Here is a 26500-nt window from a genome sequence, read left to right as displayed (position 1 = left end):
GTACTGTACGTGTACATATAGTTCTACAATAACACTGTGCAATGATTTTGCGAACCGTTTTCATGCAGACCTTGTGGAACCGATTGTCTCACTTAGCAGTTATTATCCGGTTAACCGGTTAGTTAAATTCAAAATATCCGAACCAACCCTAGTTGAAACTAAAGAGGCGGTCACTACCAAAGTACTAGTAGCATTTTCAGGTATTCAAATAGGTTTTGTGGTTGTACTTCTACTTCTTAACGGCATTCGTTTTATAGGCACAGGCTTAGACTGGCCTACTTAATTTTGTAATTGGACCTAACAGAGTCATGACTCCAGTTGAGTCTGATTAGAGTCGCGATTTTTTGACGACTCGACTCATTTTCTCAAAATATGGAGAATGACTAGACTCGAGTCAATCTGTGTATTGGCTCAACGTGTACTAGAGTCGTTGCGTATGACTCTTACCAAGTCATAGCACTAGAGAGCCGGACTGCCACGACCGACATTTCGTTGTTATTTCAAAGAACAGTAAAGTTACCACACATTTGATATTTCAGCTATTAGTAGTGGTACTTGAAAATGCGATCAGAAACTGTTAAAAGTGAGGGAAATTACTATAATATGAATGCGGAACATTCAATATAACGAAGTAGAGTTGTAAAAAGTGGGTTCAACAAGACTGTCAACTCGAAACTGAAATGTCTACACAATGACGAGAAATAACTAGGGCAAGTTTTTGCAACTTTTGCAACTTTATTTTACAGCTTCTGGAAGCTTCGTAAATACTCATAATGTATGTAGTATGGTGTTTTAATCTGTTTGGAAGAGTTTTATGTTGCAACTTTTTGCTACTTTTGTCTATATTTTTCATGCAACCTTTTTCTGCAACTTTTATCAAGTATTGCGCAAAATATGCTATAAAACTATAATAAAGACTACATTAATGGATTTCAAGTGACAATGCGGCCCACCATAGGCGCCGGACGCAGGTATACTGGGTATGCCGCATTTACCTAGCAATTTTTTCGGGTATGCGGCATACCCGCTATTCCGTTAGTCATGAAACTCCCTCAACTAACTGGTAAATTGTGCGAACCCTATGTAAATAAAAATGTAACCATGATCGATTGAATAGCGAAGGAAGAAATGGAACAAACAGACACCCTGCAAATTTTAAACTGCTGGAACCTTTCGAGTATCTCACACCCTCATGATTTCAAAAAATTGTTAAAAAATTACATAAATGCAACTTCTGCAACTTTTGTTAAAATTAAAAAAATAAATGCGACTTTCTCAGGTTTTTAGTGCAACAAAAACTTGCCTAGTCATAACACTACGACTCGGACTCGATCAGACTCTGACTTGGTGACGAATTGAAAATGACCTCACTTGATTCGAGTCAAAACTATAAAAGTGAGATTGATTTGTGACTTGGTTACAACCCTGTTAATTACTGTGCACGGTGATTTTCAACAACGGACATGAGATAAGAGGTGGCTAGTTACAAAGTACTTACACTGGATCGAAGTATTCAAGTAGGTTTTGCCGATCTACGCTTCTTGAATGGTTTCGACTTCAAAATATTTTCACTTCTGCTCAACAGTATTTGTTTCGTAGGCAAAAGTAGACTTTGAATACTTTTTACTTACTTTTAAAATCTATATTTCCAATTGAATTTACAAGGTTACTTCTACTGTTCCTACTTGAGTCACGACGATGGCTACTTTCACCACCCAAGATGCAAAATTGCATACGGCAAAAGATAAATAGTACAATTACCCATTATGAGATCCAGTTTGGAAACTTGGCTTCTTTTCAACATGGGCGTCTTGATGTTGCACTCGGTCTGTATCACTTTCTTCTGCAAGCTCGGCAGGTTTGCGGTTTCACAAAACGCTTAAGATAAACAAGACATGTTTGGCGGACATCTCGGGCAAAAAATACATAAGCAAGTCGGAAGGGAAGTAGAGTTAAGAAGAATATTCAGAGAGGATTTTTTTGAAATTAGGGCTGGCAGGACTTTTCGGATGGTGTATCAGACTCAAGGGTTGCAGTATTTCAAACTGCAAATTGCTGTTTGCGGTGCCGAGTCCTCGAGCTTGGATTTTAGAAAATTGAGTTAGCATCCTTATCATCACAACATCCATTAGTTTATCGCAAATAACACTTCCTCTCTACACACCCCATGATCATGAAGTGTATCACCGTAACTGAATCTAATTTTTGAAAATGTACCAACTAGTAGTTTCATAATCATTTTCCGTTTTCCGCAAAGATGCGTTTTGCTATTTCGAACGTAACCACGTCCGAATAACTACTAAATGGCAGTGACCCCTAGACCCGATTTGCTTCAAGAAACTCTCATTGGAATACTCTTCCGACCTTCCATATTCTGCCTCACCTCTGAGTAGTTTTGACATGTCTCTGAAATCGCTACTGCTACTTGCAATTGGGGAGAATTTTACAGTGTTACTTAGGCAGCTACCATATTTTCAGAACCCTAAAAGAGGACAGTTTTTTCCGGACGTCGCGTTTGGTGGTTACAGGCAAAGAAGTTACAGGAACGGACATAAAATCAGGAAATTCAAACAGATTATTTGTATCGTGGATGAGCGAAGAGGAAAAATCATCCTAAGAGGCTCACCCTAGGACAGGGGTGAGCAAACTTTTTAGCTGGCGGGCCGCATTCAACATTTGAATCTCTCTCTGCGGCGCCAAGTTTCCAGTAGCCAATTTCACAAGAGTATTTCACTGCAATGCGGCCGTACGCTATATATGTAATCGAAATGCGGCCTACTACGGAATCATTGTATCATGTGGTCAGGGGTGTACGTGTTGTGAGTGAACGTTAAATGGGTTACCAAGATGAAAAAAGTTGTACTACAGTACCCCTAACGTCACTTCTACTCCTCGAGTAGCATTACTGACTGCTTTGGCCGTCTAAAACAGAGTTTGAAACGGTTAACCCACTTGGCGAGGAAGACCGGGTCTTTTCGTGCATCGTAGCGATCAATTTCTTCGTCTCCTGACGATATTCCGACTCCACTTTCTCCGCCACTGTCTTACGCTTACTCGCCGGAGGTTCGGTCATGGCGTTCAGCCTGTTACGCTACACAAAGGGTGTGAGCATTAAAATCAGCATCAATCATAAACGGAGAGGTAGTAAGAACCTTCCGAGGCGGGCGACTGCTACGACGGCAATTCGCTTCTTTACCATTGCTCGACTTTGTCGAATTCCTGACTTTGCTCTAAATTAAATATTACTCGGTTATCGGTACACTCGTAAATGAGCAAACGAGTATTGACCCCCATGCAGCCTTGTCCCTGTTTCGCAGCCTGGGTGTCGTTAACAAAGTGCTCCTACTTTTTTGGATGTTTGTCCACTTACACTGCCGAGTCTTTAACTACGACTTCAGCAGTTTTTCTACTCGAACAGGTTTCAAGCGAAACTATTATGAGAGAAACCTACATTTTAAAACTCGGATATCAGAAGTGTAAAGAAGCTTTGGGATAATAAGTTTACATCGCATTTTATGAGAGAAATTGTCACATGATTCGCATGACATAAACCCTGAAATTAATATCTACTTTTGAAGACTCTACCCATTTGTAGTGTCATTGATCATTTTCCGTTAGTCACACAGATACAACTTGCAATTTCGAAAAGTAACCACTGCCCCTCAACAAGCTATAAGCTGCACCCTATTCAATCCCCTTGCTTTCATGGTGATGGAATGAGGATTTTGCAATACCAAAACCAATGACACAACAAAGATCAATTACTATACAATTGCAAGACATGCATAAAATAGCACTTGACTAAATTCTATCATTGTTATGTTACTGTAAAAATCGGGTACTCGTACTGACCATTACCATCGTCTTTGATGAACCTATGTTACACTTCCTTCAACCCGATGGCGGTACATAATAATATAATCCATACTTTCATTAATTCACTCAACATATGAGTGGATGACTCTAGCTATTGCCGATCATCATAAAACATATCGGTTTCAAGAAACCAATTCAACATGCCTCAGATGAGTATATACATTATAGAAGATGACCTACATATGCAAGCATGAATAATATCTTACCTTGGGCACCTCATCCGAACTAACTTCCGACATCAACGCTTCTAAACCAACACAGAAACATTAACCAGTGCATTTCACCTCCACAAGTACCGCAAGCTTATGTACCTTTACTGTTGTCGGCAGTGAAATTCACGCTCCTGGCGGCTCGAAACTAAAATCATAAAACCAACATCAAAACAACGCACTGATTCTGCAAAATGCCGCAGCGTTCAATCGTTCCACCGCTGCGCAGGCAGCGCTACGCAACAATGGATGGCTTTGTTTGCGTAATCGTAATCCAAACTGGTGTCTCTATTCGGCCGACTGCTCCGTAGTAAATTTACAGTAAACACGTCGACGAACCGTACAACGGGACACAGGCATATGTTTAATTATCAAACGGTAACGTAGAATACTAAATGTAACCGATTAATTGTTTTAATACGCTGCCGACGGCGCAACTAATATACAGTCGTTCGATAAATCAACAGTGTTGATGTCTGCGCCGCTCGCGGCCTTAAAACCACGACGTATCAAACGAGAACTAGTAAACATAACGCGAAGACAGCCAGGCGGAACTATGATGTAACCAGCCAGGCGGCTACTGGGCGCGGTAAAACATTCGCATTTTATCGGTAGTTGTAACGCTTGCCGACTGCTCGGAACCTCAGAATACCGTGTGGATTGTTTCCCCTTAAATTACTAACGCGCGCTAATGATATTATCTGTCGCGGCAGGCCGAATTTACGATGTAACATTGATTGCTTCTCGGCTACGCGACGCAAAATCCGAAATCTTGTAATGTATAAGGACCTTGCTTTGTGGTTTAGTCTACAGACACTCCGCTATCCCTTAAATTCCCGGCGCGCATCGACAAAAAGACCTAGGCCCGCAGCGCGGCTAACCGAAGTTACGCTGTAGGATTGATCGCTTGATGCTTCGTATTGGACGAGGTCATTGCTTTGTAGCCTAGCTAGTCTACACTACGATATCTCGAGCCACTATTCCGCTCACAAAGAATGTTCAATATTTACCGTTCGTACGCAGATACGAGCGAGTTTTCTCGGTACAAAAGCGGAATTTACATACTGCGCCTCCACACAAAATTAAAGCCGCGTATAAACTGTGACAGGACGCTTAGCTAGTTAGTTTCGAGCAATGAGGAACGTAGAGCAAGGAGACGCCCGCCAGTCATTTTACACCAAAACAAGATGCTGACACGCGTTGCAAAGTCTCGTGTCATTGCCGTGGTGAAGCTGGTTTAATTCAGCACACCCTATGGAGGCATTCGGAACCCGAAATAGCATTCCTTCATCTGCAGGTGTGTGCAGCATAGCCAGACGTTCGCAATGACAAAACAATCAAGCAACAATTCTTTCAGTATCAGTCGCACTACAACAGAGCGCATCGCTTCGCGTATAAGCTAGACAGCCAAATCACATGCGCGGTTGGCGGCAAAACACTAGACCTGCGCGAAAATTGCTCCGAAATCGATCGCAATAATGCCCAAGGCAAACACCAGCCTGTTTACTACGCGAGTCGCTCATGCGCATCTGATAGTAAAGCGAAGTATGGAGTGATAACGGATATGGCTGTGATTATAAGTGGGTGGAATACATAAATTTCTCAACACCCAATTACAGTTTGAGTGAATGAACCGTGTACAAATAACGCTAATATCATTTCTGCAACTCACATCTAGACTTTCCAAGTACCAAAAGACTCATTACCTCTCCAAATCTGTGCGCTCAGTAGCCTAAATGCCTGTTGGGAATCAATTCAAAGTCATTCGACTGACAACTCCTATTTTGAATGGAGCAGATCGTAGCAAGTGACGGAACTATATCTGCTTACAAAGTATACACGATCTGACGAGGTGTAATGGCGAATGCGGCCTAGGCCGTTCAAAGTATCACAACACAATCCACCTTGCATATATCGATCGTTACACTAAGCAAACTGGTTGGTGGCGTATTCGTGACGTGTGCAATTATTAGCCTACTATGCTATGTAGACATTGTCTCCAGCTGCATATACATAGTTCAGATGCATGGTTGCTTTCTTGGTATCGTGTCTGAAGGTATATTCAGCTTGAAAAGACATTCCACCATTTCATTTGCTTGAGCCCAGCAGACTTGAATAACTATATCATTCTTGCTGTCTAGTTAGGCTAATTATAATGAAATGGCAGTAATCTAACTTGTGAAATGTGACTATGCTTTAATTCTAATTTTAATCTGATATTTGGTTTTCCTGAAAATGCTATGGAGAACTGTACTGTGCGAAACGAGCCAAGCTAGCTGTGCGTACAGACATTATTTGCCATTCTCATTTCTCATGCTTATAAGAAAGAACTTTAATTTGATAAGGACTCTACTTCATTCAATTGAGTGATTCGATCCCCAAGTTTTCGCGAAATTCAGTAATTCTAATTTAATCCGTAAAAACTTCGTTGAAATTCCAATTCTAGTCTAATTTGGAAAAACTGAATAGCTATAGTTCTAATTCTAATCTAATTTGGCAAATGTTGCCCAGCTCTGTTGCCCTGGATGCTCAGCAGAGTCAAGATTACGATACAGATGTAGATCTCTCATTCTGGTACAACCGAGCTACTGCCACACTAATTCACATTTATTGAGCATCTCATCTCTCATACATAACAATTTCTAATCAAGTTCTAGACAGTTTATGTCTGAGCAATGAACATGTATAAAGGAATTGCTTCATTCATCAACTCTGTAGTGTTGAAATCAAACTCAAGTCCCTGTGTTTGAGCCACTACTAACGCAGTTCATGTAATATATTACATTACCAGTAAGTATTGTTAACTGACCACTGTAAAAAATGCAGGCAAAGGTACAGCACTGAAGGGGGGATACAATGTGATTAACAGATCGAAGCAACCAACAATTGTCGGCAATGAGACAGCACGTGACACTGAGAATTATTCGAAGTGATCAAACATGTACTCTTATGCGACCACGAAGTAAACAACACCCGTTACACTTCAATATAAATTATTTGAAATTTGCTGAAAGTAATATGGGATGTCATTTTGATTTGAGGTAACACTGCAGGTGGGTCACTGCTGTCTAGAAATCTCATTGCCAAGAGTGTGGGTAGCCTTCTGCTCATGTAGGCCTACTGAATGATATGCTACCACATATCGAAGTTTCAAAGCTTCCGCAGCGACTCGAGAACATCGCAATAACAATTTTATGCATAAAATACTAACCAGCGTATAACTCAAGTACCGGTGATCAAAAACATTTGCTTGTACTACAGGACGCAAGTACCGTAATCAAAATTCACAACGGTATTCGATTTGGATTCGAATACTCGAATGGCTATTATGCCCAGACCTAGAAATAGGATGTGTCCCCCTCAATCCACCTCTGTTTTGACACTACGCTGTGGTAAGAGTAATAAAACCAACCCAAAGTCCACGAACACAGACTGCATAACTGAACACTGAGCAGTAAACAGAAATTCACGACAAAATTCTGAGTGAAATCAGAATTCGAACATATCACCGAACTGCATGTCACTGTCAGGCAGAGGATCATTGCGTTTACGTACCGTAAACAAGACACATCCTCACCTGTTTCCCGCACGGGCTGTTTTCTTTCGTTTTTCTTTTCTCCGTCTCTTGCATCTCCTCTTTGAGTTTCGGATCTTTTTGAGCGTTGAAATACAGTTCCAACATGGTTCTGTCCACGATCTAAACAGTGGTGAACAATCAGCGGTGAAAACAGAGTCACATTGTCCGTGTGTAAATCACCTACCTGCAGATAGTATGTGACAGGGTTCGGGGTCCACGAAACGGAGCCCCGCAGCGGGGAGAGCTCGGATACCCGGAGAATAGTACCGATATCTTAAGTAAAAATATATTATTCAAAAGTATACATTTTAATAACATATTCATGGCAGAAATATAATAAAACCCGAAGCAACATGTTCCGAGCGTTATTAGATCGCGCACATTAGACTCTCGCAAAGATGCAGCCGTAACTGATCTGCGATTACTAGAACGTAATCAGGTCAAGGCTATGAACTCTGCCATCGGCAAGCATTTTGCTGAGAATGCAACTTGCGCTAAAAACTATCGTGATGAAAGATTCTCTATATTAGGTAGAGGCCGCACTCATTTCCATCTGTCTGCACCGGAATCGACTTTTATCAAAATCCACCGACCGCGCTTGTGTCAGCAGAAGAAATTCTTAGTCAATCTAAAAATGGGCCACTAGCTGCGCTCACGGTTTGCCTGTATTTCGTGTTGTTTGTTTGTATGACGTCATAATTGGTTGTATGCAATGTAGCTAGATGCATGTTTTTGAAATCCTCCATTCACTGACGACTGCCCCTGAAGAGTGTCAGCTCGAAAAGCTTCGGGTTTTAATATATTTCTGCCAGGAATATATTTTTGAAATGTATATTAAAGTTCTGACCCCAAAGAGTCTATTCAAAAGTAGCACTATCGACATGACAAGCTTGCTCGTCGCTTATGAGACAGCTAACATTACAACAATTTCATAGGGACACTTGAGTGAAGATCACACTGAGACCAGTGCAAGGCGTGCTCACGCACAGTCCCACACCATGTAAAATCGATGACAGAACATAACACACTGAAATTAGGTTACAGTGTAGTATAAAGCCTGGATGAATGCCCTCAAAATCACTCATACTCAATGACTCACTCACCTGTAAGATTCCTGTCTGTGATACGAAAATTAACAGGCGCAAACGCTTTCGAGGACACAATCCTGGCGCCTTCTTTCAAATGTTGAAAACGAAGCTTTAGCTGATGGTCAACACCGGGCCCGAACGCGTAGTTGTTAACAAATATCACTCTGCAACAAGAATTGCAGCAGTCATACCGACGTACCACGGACATGCAACAGAATCGAGTACATACGTCGCGGAAGATATCTTCTCTTTCCAATCGTCGCTCAGAAAATCGCCTTCCACAATCTCAAAGGGCCGATAGGTTTTTCCGTACCATTTCATCCACCGTCGAAAATTTCCCTCCATACACTAAAAGCATCAAAACCGCTTCTGTGAATGATACTTAATCTCTAATGCCTCTAGGGTATTTATTCCAGTTAGCTGCTTGCTGATAGATTCTGTGCTACTAAAATAGATGAATACGTGCAAAATTTGCCGAGGAATTCAAACAGTCAAGGTGCATGAAGCCGTAATTACTTTCAGTCTTATGTAATATGACACACGAATAATCAATTTTGTAATCTTTATAGAATTACAGTAATGGATTATACCAAAATTGCATCGTGAATCCAAAGACTATATACCTTTGCGTAATTTGCTGGAAGTGACGCTTTCTCCACCCCGTAACACATTTTACACGGAGTAGAGGACGCGACTTGTAACACAACTTGACCAACACCTGGAAAATTATGTCGTAAACACCCGGGCATCGCAACCCGCCAACATATTCCACACAAAATATTACCACTGCCGAGATCGATGAAGACGTCGTCCTCTCTCATACCCAGCTCTTTCACCATTTGGCTAATAAGCTCGAACGAAGTCTCCCCATATACTTCAGGAGAAAATGGCTCATACTGGTTCAATTTCTCGGGTTCGACAACACTGTGATTATACACCTAAAAGACGTAATGTAATGCCGTGAAAAGGCCGACCAAACGAATACATAAAATCAAAAGTCAGATATTCAGCTGTTGTGATAGTTACAGTTGCTCAGCGTATTCATAGAACAACTCAAACACAAGTCAAATAGTCCATAGGTTACCACATATTATGCATAATACATTCATCAAGATAAATATTAAACAGTGCCCCACAAAGCTTTGTTTAACTATGATATGTCATTAAATTCTGCTTAAAGTGAATATTTTCCCAGAGCATGGTAATTAAATCTACTACTATGTCTGACTCATGAAACACAGCTGATGCGATAATGATATAAACACAGTGCCATTCAGAAGGAAATACTTGGTGGTACTTCGTCAGACAAAGAGGTATGATGCCTTGTAGTAAAATAGTATGTCTGAGAGTGAGAAAGATAATCCATTTGCTGACAAGAACAATCCAAAGCAAGACTGCGAATAACTTGAATCTCTTATACATCTAATTGCGAACGAAACTGAAAACATAATAATCTCAGGATGATATAATTAACAACACATTTCAACAGAATTCCTGACTGTATTTTTCTAGAGTAAAAAGCACAATTTTTACCTGTTGCATGATATGCTTCAGCAAATCTAAGGACGGCTGTTGCCTTTGAAGATTAGCAGACTTGCTAGTTCCTTGCCACTACAGGGAAGTACATGAATCATAATAATTTCAAATGATGCATATGATACTATATTATTCACTTACAAGTTGCAATATCGAATCGATGGTTCTATTGTACTTGTCGCATAGCTCCTTCATGCTTTCATAACTGTGAAATACGAATAAGATGAACACCATTCTGAAAATATGTAATCTATCATCGATCACTAATCGATTACTAATGACTGCTAATAGCGATTGTTGCAATTTGCAAATCCCAAACATCATGAATAGGTAATATAAGGTGCCTATCAACAATATATAACCGCATGCCGACAATTTCATAACCTTAAGCCGTTTTTACACAGTGAAATTGTGCACTGTCCTGAATTATGTGTGCATAAAACATTGTCATCAGTACAAGCTTACTTTTTGGTGTCATAATCAGCAAGAATGTGCTTCTCCATTGCCATCTTGAGTTCAGGGTAATCCTCACAGACCCACCTAACATAGTAGAACAAATGTTCGTACAGATCACCAGAACCACAGTAGTGCATACCAATGAAATGACAATGTACAGGAAGGATATACAATACATCTTCAAAGTTACATCAACGCAACACAAAAATTTAGAACGAGATCGTATCACTGCCACATACACAATACAATTGTATGCAACCTACCTGATTGTGTCAATAATTTCGTATGCGCCATCCTTAGCTTCCTGTAACAACATCAGATTAAGTCTTGCTACTGTTCTAAGCTGCGCTACTACTTTCGAAACAAATATCTACAATTCATGACCCGCCAGGAATGTAACTGGCACCAGCACCACTGCGCCTCTCAGCAACCAACAATACAAATATTCGAGAAGAGAAATATACACTATTTATACACATTCAATAAAGTAAGCAGACGCATGGTGACATCAATTGACAATGGCGCAGAAATTGAAAGTCGGGAAATGAATATTGAATCTTGCACTTGCCTACATGTTTATAATACCGAGGAATGGCAACTTGAAGACCACTGACTGTTTGAGTGAGTGGTAGGCTACACCTACTTGTGAGTTGTGACTTGTGAGGTAAATTGATTTTTGTACGTAAATCTAAGATTTATAGTTAACCTTTACTAGCACATACACCCACACATCATGCAGGCCACAAAATGACTAAATTAATATTTGATATAATATTGGTAGAAAGTCCGAGACTACAGACATTGGATTTAAATGTAGCATTTATTCAGAAATCTGAATCAAAATATGTAGTTGAGACTGTCCAAATTGACATCTCTTCATGAAAACATTACTTCCAATTCCCTACTAGTTGCCGACGATTACCCCTGACGAGTGTCAGCCGAAAATATTCGGGTTCATTTCAATATGAATATAGTATTCAAACATTATTTAGCAATTTTGTATATTTGTTCTATTATATACGACCTCAAAAATTGGGGGACATTATTTACCCAGGAAATTGTACTGCTTCTAATCATCTTGACCTTATTTTCTGCTATTATCACGTAATTTGAACCATAACAACACAGATTGACAGCAAATTGTAAAAATAGTTGCTAACTGCCTACGAAGAAGCTACCATCTGTGATTCCGAGTCAAGGCAGACAACGTCTTGGCCTATGAGATGAGTTTATTTCCATGAGATATAGCAAGCGAGCCCCAAAAAGTGCCAAGTTCAAATATTGTGTGTCTCGCAAATGGAGATTTTAAACTCAGCTTAGCAAGGTATGTGCTCTAATACCTTCAAGTTGTAAAAAGCTGTACCGATAGTCAACCAGTTATTCTATGTTTGCAACATGGCACAATACACTAACTAACAAATAAGAACTAGGCCTAACCAGTAACCATCCACGGGTCAGTAGGCAAGAAGCCTGTATAACACCTACTGTACCTTATGAACACCGAAAACCTTGACGCTAGCAAAGAGGAAAACAAGGAAATAATTCTAAAATATGCAAGTATCGTCATATTACATAATATGTTTGGCTTAATTCGATCAATGAATGAAATCCTCAGCTTTATTACACTATATTTTAGGCACCCAGGCACCAGAAAGCCTATGTTAAAATACTTCTGGCCCATAGTCGCACACGGTAATTTCCACTTGGCTTGTTCATTACTTGCTTCTAAAATCAGTTACTCAACCCTGACATTAGCATTGGTTTTGAATATTTGATTGATTGTGCCTCAGTTCTGGTAGCCTCATTGTTTACAATGGCTTTCTTGAGAATGGCGATTGGTCGTAACATTACATTTGGTCACTTGACCATTTACTTGAGTATATTGTTGCAAGAAACAATCCTATATCAAGTTATTTCTGACCAGATAAGCCTACTTGAAAGATTCACTTCAATAACCCAATACGGGCCAATAGTTGTATAATATTATCTAATTCATTAAACCTTAGAAAACAATATAGATAGTATCAAGATATTGGTTTCTTTCGCACCTCATGTAACGTCTACTTGTAAAGCAATAATTTTATTTATAATAGGGGAAGTAAAAATGGAATGACTGACGTACATGACATACAAAGTAGTACAGAATTGCACAGATGTTGGTGAACTGTGATAGGCTTAAAATAGAGTCAGCAACTGAGCTTGTTGCAAACATGGTTAGAATCATTTGTTGGGATAGTCCTGCAATACGGTACTTCAGCAAAGCTGACTTCGAAGCTATTTACACACAATACACATCCATAGGCCTACTAAATTTCCTAGTATTCATGAAAATATATGGAAAATATCATACAGAATCAATCTTGGTAGAGTGATATTCGATTCCAAAATGGTGAAATATACATGGGTAGAATCTGACATGATGTGATCCCCCATGTGATAAAGCCAGCTACGACCCATAGAAGATTTTTACCGAATAGTATAAATAAACAGTATTAATGGTGTTAGCGGCAAAGAATTCACGATCTGTACTGACGTTGTCCGCGTCAATGACAGCAATCATGATTTATTTGCACATGCTGCCCCAATACTGATTCAGGACTACAAAATATATCAATGAGTAACTAACTCAATGAAGTTCTATTTTGTTAACATATTAAATAGATTGTAAATAATGAAAAAATAGCACAGCGTTTTCGTGAAGGGAAATGAAATCATCAAGGTAACTCGGATACGTACAAGGTTGACTTGCAATTTATTTGCATTGTCAGTGAATTCGTCATTTGGTGTACTTAGATAAGGTATATATTATCACTTATAAGAGGGCAGAGGGTGTGTGTGAGTTCTGAGGCAAGAGGTACCGGTATAGGCTAATGACGGTGTGTTTAGGGAGGGAGCAAAACAGGGACCCTGTCAAACCACCTTCAACGTCACCTCAGACATCATGTATTATCGAACAGATGTTTGTACATTTGCATTCAAAGATCACGTTATGACGTGGATACTCGGATATCTTTTCAAGACTGGATCACTATTGATCATCTACAAAAACTTGCACTTCTCCGAGTCCGAGCTATTTGTAACAGGGCAAACACTTCAGCAATATTGGCTATATAGTTCGAGATCACACAAGTAACAGCAGAATGGCACTATTCTACTGTCATCAAGTACGGTACACTGTATCCACAAACCTTAAGTAACTAAGTAAGAGATTATTCATAAATAAAATACTCACGAAATTTGGCAAGGGCCACTTATAAATTGCAGGCTCTGCACCAGCCGGACTTTTCAATCTCAAATGGAGGTTATCCTGACCTTCCTTATTCATTGTGTTCAATAATCCAGCCACCATATCAAAATTTGGCACGGTTTGCACATCATATCACACATAACATACCCTATGCTAAAAAAATTATAATGTAAGTACTACAGGAAACAAAATTACTTGACTCAGTCGGTGATGTCGGTCTGCAACTGAACTATTAATGAGCCGGCGAGATGAGAAGTGTTAATAAGCTTACAGTACCACCGGCCTTTAGCACAAGCATTTAGGCATACGTTGATTTCCAACAGACCAGAAGAAAACAACCTGTTTCTATAACGCAAATATTATCAAACCTGAGCTTCCATAAACCATCAATACGGAAATAGCTGAAAGCAAACACACCTCACCAATTCTCACTCAACGAGCCAAACTCGTTCCGTTTAGCGATGTCGGCCATCATTGCGCCGGCTGTTTTCAGCGTATGTGGTTGGTTGCCTGCCGGAGTTCAAAACCTCCGGAAACCGAAGGAGGCTCGTAATCTATCTGTAATCGAGAGGTGTCCAGTGTCCCCTGTCCATGTCCATGGCAAAATGGCCCCATGCACTATGTCTCTTTCCAAATCATTGCACGGGTCATTTGAGTATTGATAAAATTATGTTTACAGTGAGGTTATGTAACGGTGTTCTAAATCTAGTTCAGTTCAGTTCGGTTTATTAGCAGTTTTTATCAGTTCAGTACAGCACAAAAAATGCGATACAATGAAAAGATAGGAAGATATCGAAACGACTTGGAGTAGTCTTAGGAATAAGACACCCACCTTGGCCTAGGCGATGTAAAGAGGAGGCATGCAGATGCACACTGAATGAAAATTAAGAGAAGATAGTATAGAAAAAGCAAGCGTCAAAAATGGGATGGTATGTCGAAGGCGAGATCGATAGGTCAGGTCGTGGTATGGTAATCTTGAAGACGGACTAGGATTTATTTAGTAGTAATTGCTTGTATTTCGACTTGAATGTGGACATACTCGTCGACTGTCTTATGGCCGGCGGGATACTGTTCCACACGTCAGGTCCGGCATATTTAATAGAGCGATGATCTTTTCGGTCGATCATATGATATTTGGACGACGTGGACGCGCGTGTGTTGTACTTGTGCTTTTGATTCCGAGGCAAAGAAGACATTAGGAAGCTAGAATTCCCAAGTTTATGTTGCCTATCAGTTCCATTGTGGTCACAGTCCACTACACATTGTGGTCACTACTACACACGCTCGTCCTCGAAGAACAAGAACAACTACCATATGATCAGCACGGAATACAAGAAAACGCAGCCCTCTATCAAGTATGCCGGACCTGTAGTGTGGAACAGCATCTCGCCGGCTATCCGAAAGTCGTCGAGCATGTACACATTCAAATAGAAATACAAGCAATTTCTACTGAATCAATACTATAGTCTGTCCTTAAGATTACCGGACCACAATCTGACATATTGACCTCGACTACCAACTTTTGCAATGTTGAATTTTGTCGCTTAATTTTATGTTAACCTTTCTTTTATCCAGTGTGCATGCCTCTTATTTGCATGCTGTAGGTGTAGGCCAAGGTAGGTGTCTGATTAAAAGACTACATTGTGAACGCGTCTCATTTGTACAGCGGGGCTCAGATTGCAATGAAATGAGTATTCGGCGCCTGGACAGGTTTCCGCCAGCACGTGTCGATCATTTTGGGCCAAAATATGTTCGCTGACGATCCTTCTGGGAGCTGACTCGCTAATTCGCGTGTTGGAAGACATTTTTTATGTCTTTATGTTCCGCTGGCTGCACACCAGGCATTTAACAGCCTTAAAAGTTATACCGTGATACCGGGGATATTATTCCGTCCCCTCATAATTAGGCGTAAATTTAGATTCAATTCTGTATGATGTTTTGTTTTTTTAATTTTTTTAGACTCTAGAGAAGGGGTGGACAAACTATACGGCCCGCAACACCATTCTGTGCTGCTCGCGAGAGTCTAAAGGAACTTGTTAAAAATATTGCTAAAATGCGTACTAAAAATTGAATCAATGCAGGCACTTGAATAAACTTTTTCTTGGTATATCTCACCATGATAATTCTAAGGCAGTGGTTATCAAACTGTGAGCGCGACCTCGTTGGGGGCGTGAAAGCATCTGAACGGGGGCGCGAAGCTGTGCTGAACTGAATTTTTTTTCGCGCTCCGCGCTCCGCGCGACTAACAACCAATTCATGTTTATTGCTATGTATTTAGTCTGAATTATATATTTAAAAATCCATAGTCGTAACCTTCCATGCCACCAAACTATCCGTTAGGTTTGCGAGCGTCCTATTGGTTGCGTTTTGTGATATGACGATAAAAGATGGCGCGAAATCTTTCACCATCATAAGGGCGAGGGGGCGTGTCTTAAAAAGTTTGAGAACCCCTACTCTAAGGTAATACTTCCTATGTTATTTTTCATGTATAATTTCTGGCGCGACAGCTCGATCTCAAGGCGCACACTGTTTGAAAGAGGTTTCAACTGCTAAACATCATAAAGATCCCAAATGAGATTGACATGATTCGGATCACGAGTGTGATTTCAGATTGGCCTTAGGTTAGGGTTACCATATTTTTGTTTTACAAATTCCGGACGCTCTTCAGCGCCCACTAGCGGATTTCAAAACGAGCTGTGAGCGCATTGTCGATCAATATGACGTCACACCAGCAACGCTTCGTCTATCGACTAGAGGTGGGCGCGATCCGATTCAGGAGTATGTGGTTGTGTATTGTATGTTGTAACCTGGGCCGTAGCCACATATTGCAGCCCCATCCCACCCAAATAAACACTGGTCTTGGGCCCATCGTAGGGTATTCGATGCAACTTATGGGGGTTTACTATATGCATCTGGTCGTTAAATGATTTGAATGAATTGTGTCAATAATATTGGCTCTTCCATATATTACTCTATAATTTTAATGCTCTCACCGTCCACATAATCAGAGTCAACGGTAGAATAGAGCTGATGTAGGATGATGACTTCGAAAATGTAAGGGGCGTAATTGTATATCGTTAAGTCATGTTCATGTCACGCCGATAAGATTATTTACCAGCCTAATGCGGGTGTGCACTGTGCACTTCACCACTGAGCTATATAAACACCCCACATCCGGTGTTTTCCAACCTTTTATGGTCGCGAATCCATTTCCAATTTGAAAATGTGCCGTGGCCCAGCTCAAAATTTGATGAGCTGATTACTAAGTAAAGGTCGGCACATTTGCCCAGACTTACTCACAGCTAATTTTGGAAACTAATTACGTTCAACATCTTCGCGAACCCCAGAATAAAGGCAAACTACCCCTAGGTTTAGAACCAACATCTTTGAATAAAGCATCCAAACGACCTAAAACGACGACTCTATATGAATACCGCTATCTTGTAATTGCGATTACAATTAGACTTCTTTTTGTAAATGAATGTTATTTTTTATTTATTTTTTTATCGCAGTTTTTGCGAGAGCGCTAGTCCCCATCTTAAAACCAATATATATGATACTAAATCGCGCGCAGCGCGAAGAAAAATTTAATGTAGCAAAAATCTGCCCAAAAATAGTTTTGTTTAGGTTGATTTACGAAAAAAAAGATATGAGCTTACTTCAAGTCTTCAAAATTCCGGACATTTAGGCATATTTTAGAAATTCCTTTCGGACGCAGTTTTAACAGTGAAATTCCGGACATGTCCGGGAAATTCCGGACGTATGGCAACCCTACCTTAGGTGGATTCGTTCTCTGTTTGTGTAGAATTAGGGTATTTATATTTTATCTACACATAGTATAGAAGCGTGTAGCTAACATGATTATGATGCTGTCAGCATTGTGGGTCTTTTGGAATTGAACTAAAAGTGGATTTAATAAATCTATGAATATATCGCTGCTGCTCACTGATTTCAATTTCAATCCTGTTCTAAGAATTGGCACAACCGACTGTCATCTCTATAGTTTTTACAAATTGGTTATTGTGGTCGACCAGCCTATAAAATCACGCCACTGTTTCTGACGCGTGTACGATATCATCAAAGCAATGTTTGGTTTGTTTTAAAAAGCAGATAGATAGGCTATATTTTCTCCATGTCCTCACTATATAATCAAATACCAATATTGCGTTTTGGTTTGTAATCTCGATTTTACATAGTGCGGCCCGCGAATGAATTCAGATGTTGAATGCGGCCCGCGAGCGCAAAAGTTTGCCCACCCCTGCTCTAGAGGGTTACGAAAAAAACGGAAGGCATAAAATCGCTGCGAAACGCGAAAAAAAAAACACCCAATTCAAAATTAATTGGCCATGCAGGTAGGGTTCTGGTTTAAATCAGGTTTTTTCGCTGATTTTTTTATTTTAATTTTACCATTTTGGTTTTATTGATTATTTTGGTTTTTTCAAAACTTCGAGTTAAAATAATCGCCGCATATTGGCCAAAACGTTCGACATTTATGCTTTCTGTCCATGCGCCGAAGTGACTAGAGCCGAATATTCCAGCGCCCGTAGATTGAACCGCACTTATCAAATGTGACCCGCCGAGGATAATATGATGAGCCCCGTGAAATGCGAATTTGGAATCGTTTTAGTCTCACGATGACGTTTTTGGCTTTCCTACTTTAAATCAGTTTTTTTCGCTGATTTTTCATTTTAATTTTACCATTTTGGTTTTATTGATTATTTCGGTTTTTTCAAATTTCCGGACGAGATGCTTGAATGTGGTTTATTATCGAACAATCATGTTCATTTTATATAAACCGGACATAGCATCTCGTCACCGGCACCGGTATAGTTCTGCTATTTGACAGAAAGACGAGAAAAGAGCAAAGCGCGATAGTGCATAATGCAGAGAAATGAGTACAACCGTATTAGCCATTATAAAAGAACGACAACCGGGTATTGCATAAAACCGTTTGGATGATTTAGTCTAGGAGTGTGAACTGTGCAGCCTGCAGGAGCGCGACTACTCTACGAACCGGCATTTCGGCGATGGGCATTTTCACGCTAGGAGACTATATAGACCAGGGGTGGGCAAACTAAGGACCGCGGGCCGCATGCGGTACGCAACACCGTTCTGTGCGCCCCGCGAGAGTTGAAAAAACTTTTTTTAAATATTGATAAAATGCGTACTAAAAATCGAATTAATGCAGGGACTTGATTAACTTTTTCTTAGTATATTATTAGATAATTCTAAGACAGTAGTTCTCAAACTGGTGGGCGTGAAAGCATCTGAAGGGGGCGCGAAGTTGAGCTTGAATGAAAATTTTTTTTGCGCTAGGCGCGATTTATATATAATTCAAAGTTGTCGCTCTGTATTTAGTCTGAATTACATATTTAAAAATCTCTCATCCACAGCTGTAACGTTCCATGCCATCAAACTACCCGTTAGATTTGCTAGCATCCTGGTTGCGTTTTGTGATATGACGATAAGAGGGCGCAAAATCTTTCACCGACATGAGGGGGGGGCGTGTCTTAAAAAGTTTGTAAAGCACTGATCTTAGGTTAATACCTATCACAGCGGTATAGCTGCGACGAGATTGAAATAATTCGGATTACGAGTGGGATTTCAGATTTGCCACTCACTCCACTCCAGCCTATGAAATCTCGCCACTATATGTTTCTGACGCATGTGCGATATCATCAAAGCAATGTTTGGCTTGTTTTAAATCAGCACATATATGATCTCCATGTCCTCACTATAATAATCATATATCAATATTGCGTTTTGGTTTATGTAATTGAAGGGTCGCGCCGCCATACACTACTTTTTGCAATGGTTCACATGATGCACATCACAATACCACAGTTTATAGTCCCAATTTTACATACTGCGGCCCGCGAATTGATTCAGATGTTGAATGCGGCCCGCGAGCTCAAAAGTTTGCCCACCCGTGATATAGGCAAAACGTTCAAGGTAACATGTGACCATTCGACTCCGTGCGGTGTGTTCGATGCCAAAAAGATCGATGGCGATGAAACCTTCAGTTAAAATAATCGCCGCATATTGGCCAAAACGTTCGACATTAATGTTTTTTGTCCATGCGCTGAAGTGACCAGAGCCGAATATTCCAGCGCCCGTAGATTGAGCCGCACGTATCAAATGTGACCCGCCGAGGATAATATGACGAGCCCCGTGAAATGCGAATTTGGAATCGTTTTCGTCTCACGATGACGTTTTTGGCTTTCCTACTTAGTAATAATTTCATAATAATTAGAAGATTGAAGATGAAAAGATGAAAATTAGGTGGCATATCTTTAGTATGTGGGCGATATAGATATGGGATATCGTGGTCCGATAATTTCGAGCGCAGACTAGTAGCTTGTTGTTTAGTAGTTTACCGGTACTACTATTTCGTCGTCGTGATTCAGACATGGACTCCGAGTGTCTCGTTGATGACTTGCTTACCCGGTGAATGTGAATATAAGTTCACCTAGTTTTTTGTCAAACCGTAGTTTGCAACAGAACACAAACCCTCGAATTGTGGTAGCAGCGTATGTGAGCAGATCGCGGAGAAGATTTCGGTAGCCTAGGGGTTATTCGCAGCAGGATCGGTACTGCTAAGTTCCGTTGCAATCATAATTAAATTCCTGATTTCTCAATGCGTCCAAGACCTGTCCGGAGTGTCAGCCATGGTTAATTTGATACGAAAAGTGTACGGTTATTTGCAAACAATCAACAGATCGAAGATACAGCGCAAGCATGGCCGAACGGCCAAGTCGAAGTATTCACGCGATGGCCGACGAGTCGACCGATGTGGGTGTGCTGCGCAACAGAAATTCTCTCGTTCGTCGGCCGAGTCTCTCGAAAACGGGTCCGTCGGCAAGTGCATGGAAACGCAGTATATGCTGATCAGGCGCAACTCGCAAGTATCCTAATTTTTGAAAAGGTGCCTTTCATTTGGGCAATAAGGAGCATACCGATAACAGATTACAATGTAATGTCAATTAAAAGTTTATTACATATTAACACAAAACATATTGTACCAGGGATATCTAGTTCTAGATATCGCTGTAAGTTGCCCGACATGTGACCATATGCGATACAAAGGAAAACGACAGTTGAACATGTGACACTTAAGCATGCGTCACCTCAGCATGTGGCTTTATAATATATAATATATACCGTAATTTTCCGAATATAGTGCGCCCCCATGTATAATACGCACCTTTAAAATGGCGTGTAAATTGCGGGAAAAAGCCTGTACCCATGTATAGTACGCACCCTGCATTCGCAGTACATGAATCGTTGTGTTTTAGTACACGATGTTGTTCTGTTTTGCGATGTCACTGTCGAACATAACGATCGCTAATCAAAATACAATTACCGGTATTGTCTCTAAACGAGAGTAGATGGTAGCCAAAGCCTGCGAGGTCGGCGACGCGATAGTTCAGGCTAGCAACACACGACATCTTGCGCACGAGGTCTATTACAATTACAGATGCGATTGCTCAGGCCAACGGTTATGTCAGGCGCACCAGTCCTGTTGGAGATGCGACTTATGATTATGATTACGCAAGCGATTATATCTTGAGCACATGGCCTCATGTGTATGCGATTGTTGAGGCCTATCGTTGACGCGATGAATCAGCGAGGATTGCCGCGCACGCTTGTAGCAATCAGCGACCTAATTTCGCTCGCGTACGGCAAACTAACTCAGCAAGAGATCGTGTGCGGTGCAGACGACTCCCGTTAATTGGCAACACGCTTTTTGTTAATTGGCAACATGCTTCTCTATTAGGCAGCGCGTTACACTCTATAATACGAATTACGGGGCACGATGGCTAGAGGTGATGCGCGATTGGAAACAAACATGAAGAAAGATGTGATTTCAAGTTTTTGATCAAGGGAGATTTTTTTCAAGGCTTGCTCTACCCATGTATAATACGCACCCCCCTATTTTAGGGCAAAAAAATCGGTAAAATTTTGCGCATTATACATGGGAAATTACGGTATTGCATGTTCCGCTGTCTCGCGGTCCGCCGTTTAGATTTGAGCTATTTTGTTATGGCCCGCACGGTCCGCAGTTCCGCTAGTTCCGCCGTTTAGATTTGAGCTATTTTGTTATGGCCCGCTCGGTCCGCAGTTCCGCTAGTTCCGCCGTTTAGATGCATGCTGCGTGAAAGCGGTGTCTTAAAAAGTCCTGGGACCGTGCTACAAGACGGCAAATACGATATCATAATAAAGAATATCGTTATGGTGTAAATTGACCAATGTAGTAGTCGAAACACCATGAATATCAAACAACAACCAAAGATGTCAATATGACGTGAAAAATTGTAATGCATGCACAGTGCAGAACCTACCAAGGTTCGTTGTGAACGCGAACCTCCAAATTTCTGAGGATCACTCAGAGAATGCGAACGTGAACCTCACGTTCACACCATAGGGTAGGAGGTAGGTAGCAGGTAGGAGGATGCGAAACGACCAGCAATTGCGGTATCTTAATCTGGCATACTTTTTAGACTCTAGCTCAGTGGTTTTCAACCGGGGGTCCGCTAACCAGAGTTGGGATGACTCGAGTCATGACTTGACTTGACTTGACTCGAGTCACTTTGCGAAAATGACTATACAGACTTGACTTGACTTGACTCGTCGCTTCAGAAATGTGGATTCACTCGTGACTCGGAGCAAAATTCACGAGTCAATTTCAAGTCATCACGTAAACGGTGTCGATGAAATCACTGTATCTTGTGTATGTTCGGATTGTTCGCGATACGCCGGTGTCATTTGTGAGAGCAACCGGTCATTCATTCAATTGGTATGGTACAATACACTACCCATCTACACATCCGTGAGAATATAAATGTATAAACTATATATTCATTCGAGTTAAATCATACAAGAGGGCTGTTAAAGTACTCCACAATGTAAGCACTTCAGCCGTCTAAGAAACAGAGATACGTTGCTATCAATGTACTTCTACTACGGAAACGTAAGCTGTGATCATTTCGTTTGCGGCAAATTTATTTGTGATTTAACAATGGATGACCAGTGAAACGTACAATAAGTGAAAGACTGGTTGCTCTCACAGGTGTCACCGGCGTATCGCGAATAATCCGAATACACACATGATACAGTGATTTAGTCGACACCATTTACTTATTGATGACTTGAAATTGACTTGTAAATTTTGCTCCGAGTCACTAGTCATTTTTGCAAAGTGACTCGAGTCAAGTCACGTCATACGAAAAAATTGACTCGAGTCTGACTCTAGTCATCCCAACGCCGGCAAAATGTAATGACATTCAATCATCACTCCTACTTCGAAAATTCAGTTTGACTTGAATTGTGACTTGACTTGTGTTATGTTCTTGATCTTGTTTGAACAATAACTCAGTACGACGAGGTTGCAATATGAAATCAGTATATATTAACAGCAGAATAACTTTAGGCAGCGACACGATCCAGAGTTCAGTTAAATGAAAGACCAGTAGACAACAGAACACAGGGTATAAATACGAAGCACGACACACGAGGAAATAATGATTGGCGGTAATTACTAATCCTAGACAAATAAGAAACAAACGATACCAACGTAAAATGCACGAACATAACAACTTGACTTGACTCGAGTCACCTCCATAAAACGAGTGATTTGACTTGACTCGAGTCACATTCGAAAATCGATTGACTTGACTTGACTCGAGTCAAAATGTGCAATGACTCGAGATGACTCGTGACTCGGAGGTAGTGACTTGATCCCAACAATGGACAGTACAAGGGGACTTATCGTCGTGTCGTGAAAAAATATCAATTGATAAGATATGACAGGCTCCTGTCCAGTGATGTCACTCGAGGTTCGTGAAAAACACTAGATTTGACAACTAAATAACACTGGATCGACAAAAAATGCACTAGTTTTGAAATTTAGGCCAAACTATTGAGTAAATCATGAACGATAAGGAAAATGAACTGATTAACAACAATAACATAACGACAATACTCAGTAAATGACAAAATCGTCACGTTTTTCGCAATCTTTCGACATCTGACAATATTGTCGGGTATTTATTTGCCCATAACAAAACTTTCCTACAGATCAAAGTAAAAACGCGAGAGGTATATTAAAGTCGGTGGAACATCATACACTCAAATTTGTCGAGTTTTTACACTGTCAAAGGCTCAAAGGAATCTACATAAGAACATTGTATTGAATTAAAATCATTGCAGCCTAATCATGTATGGAAGAATGCCCCCCGCAAATTTATACTTCGTCTTTATGACGCCACGTCATTTTTCTAATAATGCGGCCCTAAAAACTTACCTTCTGTCAAGGCATTCGACCAAGGATATAGGCTACATAGGCGCCGAGTTACGGGGTGGCGCAGCCACCCCATGATACAATTATGGGGTGGCGGCCACCCCATACAAAATGCTTAATCGCCCGCCGTCTGCGCCGTCAATTAGCGAGTCCGCGACATCGCGTAAATGCCAACTATTCACCATTAACCGATACGCGCGCGAATAATTGAATACGCAGCTTCGTCGACGAACTAGTGCTTAATACGTCCCAATAAATTGCAATCCGTGATTACGATGATTAGTAATCAATTAGGGCAAGTTTTTGCAACTTTTTTTACAGCTTCCGGCAGCTTCCTAAATACTCGTAAGATATGTAGAATTCTGTTTTAAGCCCGTTGAAGGAATCTTATAGTGCAACTTTTTGCAACTTTTGTCCATTTTTTTCATGCAACTTTTTGCAAATTTTTGCAACTTTCCGTTTTTTCATGAAAGTATTTTCGATTTTGGTGAAATACACGGCCAAATTCGACTGAAACACCGTAAATCAGCACCGAAATAACGCTTTTACAGGTATTTCGGGAGCTGAGCCGGAAAATTGCCTTTTTTTTAGTCAACCGAACAAAATGTGGTCAAAATGCAACTTCTGCAACTATTGTTAAAATTAAAAAAATAAATGCAACTTTCTCAGGTTTTTAGTGCAACAAAAACTTGCCCTAGTAATTATACAATCGAAGCGACCTCGTTTACGACGTCGATTGCGACACGCGCGCTGAGAAACACTATCTCTTCTCTCGACGAGACGAGCGAATTCACGTTCTATTTATCTTAATTAAATTGTATTTGCGCGCATATTCGCTTACAAAATAATTCTTGAGTTAGTTTCGTGATAGTCTCTTTAATTGGAGCGCGAAATAGGACTGTGTGTTTGAGTATGCCTGCGAATTGAAAGTCATTCCTGCGCAAAGTGCGCAGCGCATATTCATTACTCTAACAAGGCTTTGCTAACTTTTATCGGGAAATGCAGCAATGCAGCTCAAGCGTCGTTATAATGAGCAAACAATTGTTGCGATGTCAGACTCGGAACCCCATTGCGCTGTACGCAAGTTGGGGAATTACTGATTAGATGCGCGCTTTCTCGTTTGCTATCATCTGTAGACTACTAATTCGTGTCTGCTTTATACACTTGTATTCCCTCGATGTCACTTGTCAGTGCACGGCATTGAATTACGTTGTCAAATATTGATGCAACACGATATTCTCGGTGGCGCAAATTCTAAATTTATTCCATTAGTTTGAGCGGGAACCTTCTATGTTCCAATAAACTGCATTGCTGGACGGACTCCATCGGCCGCAACCATATCGCGGATCGAATTTCAAACCATCGGGATTTGTATTTCTATTGCTAAGGTTACGGCATGCGCCCATATTGCTCTTGCTGCAATAATACCTGGATAATTAAAATCGCACCATTTCACGATCAAATTCGACTGGCTGATCGGGACCTACGTAGGCCGTAGGCCCCAGGCTGATATTAACCAGTGCGTTGTCGGTATTAAAACCCTGGGTGCGTAGCCAGGGAGTTTCTCATTGAAAACTGGAAATCCCGTCCTTTTGAAATGCCAATTCAATAATTCATATTATCGATGCTGCGTACTGCAAATTAGTGAGAAAATCATTCGTATGCGAAATGGGTCATTGATATCTGATGTGCGCTATCGTCGCTTATTTGATTTACCGCGTCCGCATGCAGGCCTGCACGCTATAATCGCTGGCATGAACTATCACGTTCGCCAGGCTAAGCCTGATATCGATACCAGCCTGAAGTATCAAGTCTACAGCAGGACTGGCGCATGTCATAACTACGCTGGCCTAAACCTTGGGGACTGCTACTGGCCTCACATGATTTGCCTGCTATCTCTACTGATGCGATTGTTATGTCATACTGGCTTAAGACTGACAGTGTGGAATTGAATAACTTAAAATCTGGGCAATTGGCCACGAACAGACTCGAACGGACGTCATTGATTAGCGGTATAATACTAGAACATCTGAAGATGTGTGTTAAAGCCGAGTTATCAAAAGATACGACAGGCCTGAATCCCCTTAAATCGGTGCCATTACAGAACAGATTCCACAGCAGACTTCAATCGTATTAATTTGTGAAATAGTTCGTCGTCACTCACCGAGGTTGCATATTCAATTGGTCACGCGAGTGTTGGTGAATAGTGAA

The 26500-nt window shown here is 40.8% G+C and overlaps 1 protein-coding gene across 2 annotated transcripts in view; it reads right to left on the bottom strand.

The window, feature by feature from the left end:
* LOC145440837 (uncharacterized) overlaps positions 1–14407 on the bottom strand; it is a 29724-nt gene extending 15317 nt beyond the window's left edge. The window contains exons 1-16 of one of the 2 annotated variants that reach the window (XM_080318595.1): positions 13975–14407; positions 11006–11046; positions 10752–10826; positions 10428–10491; positions 10284–10361; positions 9535–9688; positions 9374–9468; positions 8980–9098; positions 8766–8914; positions 7847–7935; positions 7663–7782; positions 4188–4233; positions 4083–4123; positions 3153–3230; positions 2953–3091; positions 1762–1878 (exon numbers count right to left, since the gene is read on the bottom strand). In XM_080318595.1, coding sequence (XP_080174721.1) covers positions 1762–1878; positions 2953–3091; positions 3153–3230; positions 4083–4123; positions 4188–4233; positions 7663–7782; positions 7847–7935; positions 8766–8914; positions 8980–9098; positions 9374–9468; positions 9535–9688; positions 10284–10361; positions 10428–10491; positions 10752–10826; positions 11006–11046; positions 13975–14091 — 1522 coding nt within the window. In that variant the 5' untranslated portion in view covers positions 14092–14407. The remainder of the gene's footprint in view (positions 1–1761; positions 1879–2952; positions 3092–3152; positions 3231–4082; positions 4124–4187; positions 4234–7662; positions 7783–7846; positions 7936–8765; positions 8915–8979; positions 9099–9373; positions 9469–9534; positions 9689–10283; positions 10362–10427; positions 10492–10751; positions 10827–11005; positions 11047–13974) is intronic. The other variant, XM_080318593.1, reaches the window with a different exon arrangement.
* Between the last annotated feature and the right edge of the window lie 12093 nt (positions 14408–26500).

The sequence above is a fragment of the Botryllus schlosseri genome, chromosome 6, assembly GCF_051294905.1.
Source record: "Botryllus schlosseri isolate E-star chromosome 6, Bs_hap1, whole genome shotgun sequence".
In the NCBI taxonomy this organism is placed as follows: domain Eukaryota; kingdom Metazoa; phylum Chordata; class Ascidiacea; order Stolidobranchia; family Styelidae; genus Botryllus; species Botryllus schlosseri.
Note: the sequence above shows the minus strand (reverse complement) of the source record. Positions and strands in the feature narration are given on the sequence as shown.